Raw genomic sequence first — 13,211 nt, forward strand, 5'->3', positions numbered from 1 at the left:
CACTCAATCCCCTCATCTAGGTCATCAATAAAGATATTAAACAAGATAGGCCCCAATACTGACCCTTGGGGGACACCACTTGTAACAGGACGCCAGCTGGACTTAACTCCATTAACCACTACCCCCTGGGCACAGCCCTCCAGCCAGTTCTCCACCCAGAGAAGAGTGAACCTGCCCACCCCACGGGCTGACAGTTTCCCCAGGAGAATCTCCAGGAGACTCTTATCTTAAAAAGGGATTTTATTCTATATCAAAACTGTCCTGTCAAGTTTAGGAGATAGGAGATTTGTTTGAGTACCTGAAAGTGTACTAAGTGGTACTTAGAGAAGCTTCTAAGAATAAAATATTTGCAGGTTTTTTTTTTTTCTGTGTGTGTGTGTGTGTGTGTGTGTGTTTGTTAACTCTTAACTCTTTTTCAGAATGCATAGCACTACTTTTCCATTTTTCTCAGAGTATAATAAAAAATCTGCATATAACAGTTTGTAGTTCTCATCTTCATTTCTGCAAAAGGGAAAGTGTGGACAACTGTGTGCCATTATGTCATATCTTAGTATTGGAAATGCATAGTGCTTTTATTGCTTCAGGAAGTTTTTGTAATTTATTATCAAATCATTTTGTAATGCCAACTACTTTTGAAAAAGAGCCATTTCAGCTCTCCATCTCTTCCTCTAATACGATTGTATTGCCATCAGCAATGTTATAATAAAGTGCAGTCAGGCTAAGCTAGCTGCAGCTGGATTACTGTCCTGTGTATACTGCAAATTCACTGTCTCAGTCAGTCATGCTTCAATCTGATTAGGCGAGAAGTATATTGGATAGTACTGAAACAAAACTGTAAGCGAAAAGGAAAAAGAAAAGTGATAAAGGAAGAAACTGCAGAGTAATATAACAAAGATTCCTCGCAGTGTTGAAGTCAGATTTGACCTGCTATCTTCTGACTTGCGAAGATCTTTCTTACTTTATTTTAATACATGCAGTAACCAGCATGGTTCAGCTATGTGAGATCCTAAAGAAAAGGCCGACCTCATTATTATTTCATAGTATCAATATTGTGAGGGCACAAAAGAGTCCAAATATTTCTAAAACAAAGGTGGCTATGCACTTGGGAGTGTGTAATAAGTACACATTTTATAGCCCATGGTTTAAAGAAAATATTGTTATGTGGCTCCCTTGCATATCTTAAAGCAACAATGCATATCACACAACAACAGTGTTGTTTGATAAATGCAGAAGATACTGACAGATTTGTGGGTTTCTGGTATTTTTTGTTTATCATTTTTTGTTTGTTTTTGCTTGTTTGGTTTGTTTTCTTTTTAGGATATGTAGTGAAAGAGCAGGCAGAGGAAGGCTCACTAGCTGTGAAAACTAGACTGATGATTTCATTTTTATGTTTTTCTTCAACTGAAGCAGAAGACAAAGGCAAAGATCAATCTTCATGAGTTTTTACATAGAAATAATAATTGCATTTGTTCTTAAAACAGACTTTGCAATTAAATAATTCAAATTAACATGTTAGTAAGAGTTAGATTTGCTATATTCTAGGGTAGTTTTTGTCTCTTCCAAATGAAGAAAGATAAATATTCTAAAAAAGTTGTTGATTTCACTCTATTTCTACTCTGTTGTTTGAGAACAAATTTGTTAGGTTTAAATATTGGCAAGAACATAACTGGACTATTTCAGGGTAGCCACAGGTAAGCAGTTTCCAGGATTATTAATTGACTGGAGTCAACTTTAGGAGTATTAGCAGATCGTGCTTTTCAGGCAAACATTCTTTCTTTTGGTGTGTATAGTGATTTCTTAAAGATGTAAGAAAGAATCCTGATCCACATGCCAAAATTTTCACAGACTTCAGCAATTCAAGGCCTTCAGTCATAAAAAGTTCTACAACATAATAAATCAGTTTGGCCTAACAAAAATACATTAGAAATGATTTTAGACTTCTGTAAATAACTGAATAGAATGCAGGATACTGTTAGTTTTTTGTGCACCATAGATCAGGAAAGTTGTTAAATCCCATAAAAGTGACTATTATGGTAGAGGTTTTTAGGTATTGAGGTAAGTGAGAACTTATGAGTGGGTGTTTTGTAATTGATGATAATTTAGAACATTATTTTTTTAATTGTTTATTGTAAACAAAATTCCATCTGTCATTGCAACTCAATGTTTTTTTAAATTGGTCTAGTTCAAAGGCTTGCTTGAGATCAGAAATCAGCTTTTCTAAGTGAGTTGTGATACATAACTGCAATAAAGAAATTCAGAAATGATAGAGGTATACGATACTTATCCAGAGACTCATTACACTAAGGTTCGGAACACATAGGAGAGCTGTATTTTGGTCTTCCTTGATCATGTGCTTATGTCTTGCCTTTTTTAATTAAAAAAAAAAGAAAAGAAACATGGAATTTATATAGCATGTCAGATATAAAAGTTCATCATAGATTCATAGATTCATAGATACATTAGGTTGGAAAGGACCTACAAGATCATCTAGTCCAACCATCCTCCTATCACCATCCTTACCCACTGAACTACTAAATCAAATCCCTTAGCACCTCATCTAAACGCTTCTTGAACAGCACTAGGGATGGTGCCTCAACAACCTCCCTAGGCAGGCCATTCCAGTGCCTGACCACGCTTTCAAAGAAAAGATGTTTCCTCAGGTCTAATCTAAATCTTCCCCGGCGCAACTTGTGGCCATTCCCTCTCATCCTATCATTATTTATCAGGGGGAAGAGGCCCACCCTCTCCTCACCACAACACTCCTTCAGGAAGTGGTAGAGTGCAATAAGATCTCCTCTGAGCCTCCTCTTCTCCAGACTAAACAATCCCAGCTCCCTCAGCCACTCCTCAGAAGACTTGTGCTCCAGACCCCTCACCAGTTTTGTTGCCCTTCTCTGAACACGCTCCAGGGCCTCAATGTCTTTCTTGTAGTGAGGGGCCCAAAACTGAACACAGTACTCGAGGTGCGGCCGTACCAGAGCTGAGTACAGGGGGATGATCACCTCCCTGCTCCTGCTGGCTACACTATTTCTAATACAGGCCAGGATGCTGTTGGCCTTCTTGGCCACCTGGGCTCACTGCCGGCTCATGTTAAGCTGAGCATCAACCAACACCTCCAGCTCCTTTTCCTCTATATATTCTTCAAGCCATTCTGCCCCAAGCCTATAGCATTGCATGGGGTTATTGTGGCCAAAGTGCAGGACCCGGCACTTGGCCTTATTGAACCTCATCCCATTGAGCTCAGCCCAGCTATTCAGCCTATCCAGATCCTTCTGAAGGGCCTCCCTACCCTCAGGCAGATCGACATATCCTCCCAACTTGGTGTCATCTGCAAACTTACTTAGGGTACACTCAATCCCCTCGTCTAGGTCATTAATAAAGATATTAAACAAAATGGGCCCCAAAACTGACCCTTGGGGGACACCACTCGTAATGGGACTTAACTCCATTAACCACTACCCTCTGGGCACGGCCCTCCAGCCAGTTCTCCACCCAGAGAAGAGTGAACCTGTCCACCCCACAGGCTGCCAGTTTCCCCAGGAAAGTACTGTGGGAGACCATTTCAAAGGCCTTGCTGAAGTCCAGGTGGACTACATCAACAGCCTTTCCCTCATCTACCAGTCTGGTCACTCAGTCATAGAAGGAGATGAGATTGGACAAGCAAGACTTTGTGAACCCGTGCTGGCTGGGTCTGATCCCCTGGTTGCCGTGGACATGCTGTGTGATCTCCCTCAAGATCATCTGCTCCATAACTTTCCCTGATACTGAGGTCTGACTGACAGGCCTGTAGTTCCCCGGGTCTTCCTTATGGCCTTTCTTGTAGATGGGAGTCACATCGGCAAGCCTCCAATCTTGTGGGACTTCTCCAGATAACCAGGAATGCTGATAGATGGTAGAAATTGGCTTGGCAATCACCTCTGCCAGCTCCCTCAGGACCCTTGGGTGGATCCCATCTGGTCGCATGGACTTGTGGCAGTTCAGATGGAGGGGCAGGTCTCTGACCGTCTCTGCTTGGATCACAGGGGGTGCATTATGCGCTCTGTCCCGGAATTCCAGGTCAGGGCGAAAAGTCCCCTGAGGATAACTGATCTGTCTATTAAAGACAGATGTGAAGAAGGCATTGAGAACTTCAGCCTTTTCCTTATCCTCTGTGGTTACATTCCCAGCCGCATCAAGTAAAGGAGAGAAATTCTTCTTACTTCTTCTCTTACTGTTAATATATTTGTAAAAGTCTAAGTTCAAGCTGGGCTTTCCATTTCTAACTTCCTGCTTGCAAATCTTGGCAAGTTCTCTGTAGTCACCCCAAATAGCCTGTGCCATCTTCCAGAGGACACAGACTCTCTTTTTCTCCCGGAGCCTCAACAGAAGTTCCCGGTTCATCCACACTGGTCTTCTTCCCCTCTGGCTCGACTTATGGGAATCAGGGACAGGCTGCTCCTGTGCCTTTAAGATTTCTATCTTGAGGAGCGTCCAAGCTTCCTGGACCCTTTTTACCCCTCAGGATCTAGTCCCAATGGACCCTTGCAACTAGTGTCCTGAACAGGTCATAGTCTGCCCTCCAGAAGTCCAAGGTAGCGGTTTTGCTAGTCACCCTCTTGACATCACCAAGAAAAGCAAACTCCACAATTTCATGGTCACTCTGGCAAGACAATTCCCAACCTTCACATCTCCTACTAATCCTTCTCTGTTAGTGAAGAGCAGGTCTGGCAGGGCACCTCCCTGGTAGGTTCTTGCACCAGCTGTGTCAGGAAGCAATCTTCCACACACTCTAGAAATCTCATGGACTTCTTCCTCTGTGCAATATTTTATTTCCAGCATATATCAGGGAAGTTGAAGTCCCCCATGAGAACGAGTGCTGGCCATCGTGCAACATCTACTAGTTGCTTGTAGAACACCTCATCTATCTCTTCATCCTGACTAGGCGGTCTATAACAGACCCCCACCACGATGTCACCCCTACAGACCATCCCCCTGATCATTAACTATAGACACTCTACTTTGTCATTTCCAACCTCAAGCTCTTCAACATCAAAACACTCTTTGATATAGAGAGCTATACCACCACTCTTTTTTCCCTGTCTATCCCTTCTGAAGAGCTTGTAGCCATCAATCCCAGTACTCTAGTTGTGGGAGAGGTCCCACCATGTTTCTGTAATAGCCACAAGGTCATAGTTAGCCTGCCTCACAATAGCTTCAAGCTCCTCTTCTTTGTTGCCCATGCTGCGTGCATTGGTGTAGATGCACTTCAGCTGAGACATCTGCCTCTCCCCTTGCTCCAGCACAGCCTCCTTAGGTTCTTTACTGGTGAGCCCTGTTTTACCCCCTTCCCCCTTCACAGCTAGTTTAAAGCTTTCTCAATGAGTCCAGCTAGCTCCTGTGCTAGGATTCATTTCCCCCTTTGAGACAGGTGCATTCCAACAACAGATAACAGGCCAGGAGCCGAGTAAACTGCCCCGTGGTCAAAAATCCCGAAGTGTCTGTCTCTACACCAGCCTCTCTCTGTTTTCCTAGCCCATTCTGTGTCCTTCATCGCCCCAGAAGGTATGGAAGCAAACACCACTTGTGCTCCCACCCCTTGAACTAATCGCCGTAAACCCCTGAAATCTCTTTTCATTAGTTTGCACGCTTCTCTGAGCTATTTCATCGCTGCCTGCTTGAACTATGAGTAACGGATTGTAGTCAGTGGGGTATATCAAATCCGGGAGTCTTCTAGCTATGTTCCTGACCCGTGCCCCAGGGAGACAGCACAGTTCCCTGTGGCTTGGGTCTGGCCTGCAAATGTGGCCTTCAGCTCCCTTTAGAAGGGAGCCACCCACTACAGTCACCTTTCTTTCTTTCGTGGCAGCGGCAGTCTCAATGCGCGGAGTTGACTGCCTTGCCATTGGTGACCTCCTGGGGGAATCTTCCTGCACCTCCCTGCTTATCTCCCCTTCAACATCCAACGCTGCAAACCTATTGCTTAGGGGGACCTGGGGACACGAGGTAGGCAGACAGGGAGATTGCCCACGGTACCGTGCAGGGACTCTCTGCCAGCCCTCCCCATCCCTCAGATATACCCCCCCACCCCCCCCAGCCCAATGGGGACAGGTCAGAGAGTCCACCACCAATTGCGGGGGATCTCCCCGGTGCCTTTCTCTCTGGCGCTCTCGGGAGCTACTCCACCAGTCAATCTCCCGCTCGCAGTCCCTGATGGCCCTCAGTCTCTCAACCTCCTCTTTCAGCTCTGTCACCATGCTAAGCAGATCTTCCACCTGTTCACACCTCTCACAGGAGAACTGCTTGCCACCCTCATCCCTCAGTAGCAGGCTCTGGCACCCCTCGCAAGCAGAGACCTGTGTAGCCACGCTTCTAGGCAGACCTTCTGTCTGGGTTGCCACAGCCTTTTTAAGGCAAGCCCTCTGTCTAGTAGAGACCATGGCACAAAAATAAAAAGAATAAAACAAACAAACAAACAAACAAACAAACAAACAAATAAAAATAGTTTAAAATAATAATAATGATAATTATAATAATAGATGTATCTATATATATGAATGATAATAATGAAATAACAATAAATATATATAGTAAATATAATATTGTATATATATAATATAAATAATATTATATAATGTATATATAAATAAAAAATAAGAATAGGACACAACCCTGAAGACACAGAGACCGGCAATAAATAGGATGGATTCACAAGAGAGGAGGGACAGTAATCCTGCACCCTGCCACATGAGCTCCCACACGTACAGAGACAGTAAGGGGGTGGTACTGATGTGTAGATCGCTCCTCCCTATGCCTGGTGGGCAGCAACACATCGCTGCCCTCCCTGAGGCCTTTTCAGTGCTGAGGGTGTGGGCGAGGGCGTTGTTGCCCTGGCAATGCCTACACCACATCAGCCTCTCGAGAGAGAGCTGCCGGGAGCAGAAGGGACTATCCACTCTCACTTGGTTCCCCTGAGACAGGAAACTCCCAAAAAACCCCCCTGTACCTCAAAATGTGACACTGCAGCTCCGGCTGTGCCACTTCCAAAGCAGTTGATCTCAAGGATTGAATGTTTAATCAGTAGAGCAAACTAAGTGTAGAAATGTGGAAAATACATTTTATTCCATTTAAAAGCTACTATTTTACCCAGAGATATTTCTAAATTCTTCTTGGTTAAACAGCTTACTGTTGTAGTAGGTGTGGATGGGACAACGGGATGTTACAGGACAAGACCTCCCCTGCTTTGAGATTAATTATGCACGCTTAGGCGCGTAGACGATGATAGATATATGTATATAAGGAGCCATTTTGCCATTTTCTACATAACCATATTGGTGTCTGTGATGGCAGTGGCCCTAGTGTGAGGAGATCACTAGCCATCAGCGGTCCAATCTCCAAGAACGGAGTCAACAGCATACAAACATTAATTTTATGCTTTTACTGCCTATTCTTTCCAGTAATGATTCAGCTGTCAGTCAGTTTTTTTCAGCCAGGATTTGTTTAAGAAATCTGTTTATTTTATTTTATTTTTTATTTTTTATTTTATTTTATAAGCATAGATCTTAGTTGATATGCAGAGATTTGAAGTATTGGCACATCTTCCTTGGCTTGACTTGATACTAGTGATGTTTCAATTTCCTCATTTATATCTCCTCACTTGCGTAGGTATGGTATTAGAAATCTGTGACTAGGGAGTTCTTTTGAATTTGGATTGTGGGTGTGGTGAATGAAGAGTAGAAACAGAATGACAAGGCATTCTTCTGTTTCAATCCCTTTATTCTTACAATTCTTACAAGAGCAGTATTAAACAAAACAAACACACAAACAAACAAAAACCAGTATCTGGTTGTTTTTCCATGTGTACTTTTTACCTAACAAAAATGGCCCTGAATTGAAATAAATTTAAATCTTCAAATAATCTTAACTAATCTTAAAATTACTCCTAAACAATTTCAGAATTTAAAGTGAACTACAGATCTTGCTCTGAATAGCACAAACAAGCACTTCTATCGAAACATTCCTGAGTTCCAAAATTTTGCAATGCTTTCATGTTTAAAGTTTATTTCCATTCCTCTCAACATATGTTCACGTCTTTTCCAAGAGACTGTATTATCAAGCATGTACATGCACAATCAGGCCTGAAAAGGTGATCAAAAACAAAATACAAGAAAATAAAGGGGTTTTATTATTGTTATCATTTTTGTTTTAAAATTTCCCTACAGGTTAATATTTTCTATAACTTTGACCTTCTTGGAGCAGAGGCCATCTGAGTACTGAGAAATTACTGTCAGTGGAGAAATACTCAAACTGCAGAGTGGTAGCTCGTTCAGAAGTTTCATTCATGCAGCTAATCCTTGTAAGGAGAGCTAGTGTGTATGCCACTGCTCTGGTGCTGTCATCAGCCTTGTTCCCACTGAAATTCTTCTATATCTCTGCACTTCATAAGGAAACATGATATTTACATAGCTGCTAATGATAAATATATTACTTAATTCCGATCTTTTGTTTCACTCTTGTACTTGTTTTTCTGAGGAAAGACATCAGAACAGCTGTTATGGGAAATAATAATAATTTAGCTGTTACTGCTTTAAAGCTTTTTATATTCAAACAAAGAGTCTTTTCATGACTTAATACAGCAATAATTTATTTATGCAATTTCTGCTGGAAGTATCTTAAAGGAAACCATCTTGTATTACTTTTTTAATAGCTGTTGATCTCTTCACAGCTAGTGTGATCCATTTCTTGTTAGGAAGTATCCTTATTTTTTTGCACCTGCGTAATATGTATGCTGTAACACAGCCCATTCTGTGAGTTCATCCCGAGAGACAATTGCTTTTTGAGGAAGAAATTAGCATAAACCCATTCTAACAACTGTTGTTTCTATTCTGTGTCTATGATACTCTACTCTTGATGTAACGAGCCTCCGTCAGGAGGAAATGTAAAAGAGAGGAGACTATTTATTTTAGTAATATATGTAGATGAATTTTTAACTTTGGAATTATGAAGATAGCTTGTATCTAGTCCTTGTAAGGAATTGTTTCAGTTTTCATAAGTAAGCCAGATGCAGACCTAGATATAAGCTGACTGTCAGCCTTAAGTTTGGCACTGTTGAATGTAGCAGTGTCCATGGCTGAAATGATTTTTTTTATTTTCAATGCAGTTCAGTTGTGTGGCCAAGCTTGTTAGAATCATGAAATCGTTAGAATTGGAAAAGACGCCTAAGATCATCTAGTTCAAACTGTTGGTCTCCTATCTGACTTCTGTTTAGTAATTTTAAACCATCATCTGTATGACTACAAACAGAATATTTTCAACTCATTTGAAAGAAAAGGGGTCAAATCTGGTATCTTTCTTCAAGTGCTTCCATTTACTTGATCTAAAATATCAGAAAGGAGGAGGTAGAAAACAACTGGCAGGATCTTCTGGAAACTTTTATTAGTGTGTTAATGAGATTAGCTAAAGCTATGACAGTCAGGAACAGCAAAGAAGGAAGCACTGTGGGTTTTGGAATATGTAATCTGAATGATACAAATATCAACTTGAAAGTAGAGACAATGAGTGCAGTATTCCTTCATGCTTCTGTATGCATTTACAGTGAATGAATGGTCTGTGTTTTCTTTAATTAACAAAACAAACAAACAAACAAAACCCAACAAAAAACAAAACAAACAAACAAAAAAAAACCCAGCTCATTTTTCTTCTCAACCTTTTCTTTGACAGATTTTGTGATCCATACCTTACTTTCCTAATAGCTTGTGAAGGAAAAATATGTTTATTCACAAATCAGAGTTGTGAGATTTTTTTTTTTTTCTGGAGCAGATAGCTTTTTTTTTTTTTATTAGATACCACATTTACTACCTTAGTGGGAGTGTTTTGAATGTGAGAAAATAATCTCCAGTGGCCTGTTAAAAAACAGTTGTGTAAAACATGCACTTTTATGGACATCTTATTTTTCTATTCTCTACTCCCTTCATTAATTATCAGTGTTTTTTCCTCTCCACTTCCTCCCCTGCCAAAGGGAGCAGTTTATAGTTCCAACACAAATTTTAGTACCTGTCATGTTTCTGCTCTTCAACTTCATGCATGTCAGCTAGTATCTTTCCATGACAATTAAAATATTAGATTTTATCCACAGGTCAGCTTTCTTTGCAGTTAGTTTAGGTCTCCCTTGCAGTTCCTGCATGCTAGCAGAGGCAAAATCAAAATTATCTCTTCTTTGGAAATGCATCTCATACATTTCCATCTTTGTCATAGCATTGGAGTCATTATGTAGCAGTTGGCTCTGATACGCTTGCAAAGACACAAATCAAGTCTGACAGGACTGATGTCTCATGGACTTTGCTGTCATTTGAAATGGTGACGTGAGAATGGTAGCAATGAAAGGGGGAGCTAGTGCCTTCAGCACTTTCCCTGTGAAGATTTCGTAGATCTATTATTTTTGATAGCAGAAGCTGATTCAAGAGATAATTTAACAAAAGAGATTCATAACAGCAGTAGTTTTCTAACAGCTGCTCAATTTTTTTCTTCCTCCTTGAGCAGATTCTTTGAATATTGCACTGTATTATAAAATGAACTCTTTATACCACCCACAAATCTGGAAGATCTATCTAGTGGAACGGAAATTAGTATAATTTTTCTCCTCCCTGTTAGTTTTTATCTTTGGTGCTTGGAAACCACTCATGTGTGGTAATGAAAAAGATAGTATCTGCTCTCCTTACTGTGCTTAAGCTAAACTTCACACTCACCAAAGTTTGTGTGTTGTAGGCCCTTGGAAAAGTACAGTTAAATTTCAGTGTATTTCAGTGACAATCATAGAATCATATAATGGTTTGGGTTGGAAGGGACCTTTAAGATCATCTAGTTCCAATCTCCCTGCTATAGTCTCTTCCTGCACCTCCCACTAGACCGGGCTGCTGAAAGCTCCATCCAGCCTGGCTATGAATGTTTCCAGGGAGAGGGCATCCACTGCCTCTCTGGGCAACCTGTTCCAGTTCCTCACCACCCTCAAAGTAAAGAATTTCTTCTTCTCTGTATCTAGTCTACATCTACCCTCTTCCTGTTTAAAACCATTTCACTTCATCCTGTTGCTACATGCTTCTAAAAATCCTTCCCCATCTTTCCTGTAGGCTTCCATTCAAGTACTGGAGGGCCTCCATCATGTCCCACCAGAACCTTCTCTTCCCTTGGCTGAAGTGCCCTGACTTTCTCAGCCTGTCCTCATGGGGATGGTGCTCCAGCCCTCTGATCATCTTCATGGTCCTCTTCAGGACGTGCTTCAATAGTCTGAGGTCCTTCTTGTGTTGGGGGCCCCAGAACTGGATGCAGTACACTTCACGTGGGTTTCTCACAAGAGAAGAATAGAGGGGCAGAATCACCTCCCTTCATGTGGTGGCCAAATTTCTCTTGATACAATTTAGAGTACAGTTTACCATCTGAGCTGCAAGTGCACATTGCCAGCTCATGTTGAATCTTTCATCGGCTGACACCTCAGAATCCTCCTCAGGGCCTGTATTTGTGCTTGGATTGCCCCAATCCATGTGCTGGACCTTGTGCTTGGCCTTGCTGAACTTCATGAGATTGACATAGGCCCACTTCTAAAGCCTGTCCAGGTGCCTCTGGATGGCATAAAAACCTGTCAGGCTATGTGGAAATATTACTGGTATTTTTAAGTTATTTAATTTCTATCATTGCTGAGATTGCTAAGTTTATCCTGAGCAGAATGCTGCTTTTTAAAGGCAGGTACTTGAGTTCTAGCTCATTCAGTGTATCATGAATACAGTAAATGAGGTGGAAGAAATTAGAATCTGATCCTTTTATTTAATGCTGGATAATTATTATTATTATTATTTAATTTTTAACATAATTCACATGTGGAGAGGAAATCACACAGGAATTCTGACCCCCAGGAACTGTTCATCTATGCAGTATGCTAGGATTTGATGTCTATCTTTAAGAATACCTCATGAAGTACATTTTAACTGTGCTTTTCCTACCAGACTTCAGAGCATTAGCTCGTAGTATGTTGTTTGCAAATTCTGTTTCCTGAATCAACTTTGAATTCCTTCTTGCAACATCAGTATTCCAGTGCTGTACTATATACTTCATTAAAAATGACAGTTCATGTGATTCAAAATGTGCTGTGGTGTAGAAGACAATTCAGAGTGACAGATTCTTGAATCCTTTAAAAAGTGCACTGTGAAATATATTGAAACACTACAAACACATACTGTACATTTTGTCTTTTCATATACACCAATAGCCTGAACTGAGTTCCTTTCTTTCATTCATATCTCTTTGTCTATTAAATCATTTGTTTTGCCCCAAATTGCAAATGTCGAGATAAATAGGACAGTTTCTGCCCTGTATCTGCTAACCATATTTCTCTCTTTCTTTTATCTGTTCCACAGGCTCTGAAAATATTTAATCTGATATTTCAGACTGGACAGACTCGCAGTGGCTTCTAAGCCAGTGAGAACAAGGCTGCCAAAGCATGCTGGTTCCAAGCTGTTGGATAATGCACGTAGTCAGACCAGTGGTGGTGCTCCTGTGCTTGCTACTCTATGCTGATGCTGAAAGTAAGCTTTTTGTTCATTTGTGCTTAGGTTTTGGTCAGGATGAACAGTTTTGTTTTCATCTGGTCTTTGCTATGTGTCTCTAACTGAGCCTCCTTTTGATTAATTCTTTAAGCACCATAAAATACTATCTAAATCACAGTATTTGAAAGGCATTATTTATCATACTTCCTTACTATTCTTCCTCTAAAAGCCCTTTCTTTTAAGCAACTAAGATGGTGAAGACTATTCCCATAATATTACTTAGCAGAAACAAAGATCAATTTTGCTTGACAAACATACATTAAATTCCTTTGATACATCTGTCATTCCTTAACTATTTTTATATTTTATTTGGTTAAAAAGAATCATTTTCCCTTCTCTCCCCCACCCGCTCTCCCCACCTCCCCCCAGCAATTAGTATTCAATGCAATTAAAATTCCAGGTCTTTGCAACTACAACAACAGCTGTTGTAATTTATTATTTCTGACAGCTGTTGTGGAGTACAGTATCCAAACAAATGATGCAGAACTGACAACTTAGTGGCTGGCCTAAATATGTGACAATTTTGTTGGAAAAGGCAACTATGTTCACTTGTTTTCGGGGAAGGGGGGGAAGTGTGGGATTTTGGTCAATTAGTTTGACTATTAATGGGAAGATAGTACCTTGTTTTTAATTGGTAAA

At 40.8% G+C, this 13,211-nt stretch overlaps 1 protein-coding gene across 1 annotated transcript in view; it reads left to right on the forward strand.

Moving 5' to 3' along the window:
• Positions 1 to 13,211, forward strand: part of PTPRD (protein tyrosine phosphatase receptor type D) — a 568,194-nt gene that overhangs the window by 283,644 nt on the left and 271,339 nt on the right. Inside the window, exon 3 of the mRNA XM_065744335.1 lies at positions 12,384 to 12,551. Coding sequence (XP_065600407.1) covers positions 12,467 to 12,551 — 85 coding nt within the window. The 5' untranslated portion in view covers positions 12,384 to 12,466. The remainder of the gene's footprint in view (positions 1 to 12,383; positions 12,552 to 13,211) is intronic.

This window comes from Cyrtonyx montezumae, unplaced genomic scaffold, assembly GCF_038088225.1.
Source record: "Cyrtonyx montezumae isolate F1298 unplaced genomic scaffold, pur_monq_1.0 scaffold_30, whole genome shotgun sequence".
NCBI lineage: Eukaryota > Metazoa > Chordata > Aves > Galliformes > Odontophoridae > Cyrtonyx > Cyrtonyx montezumae.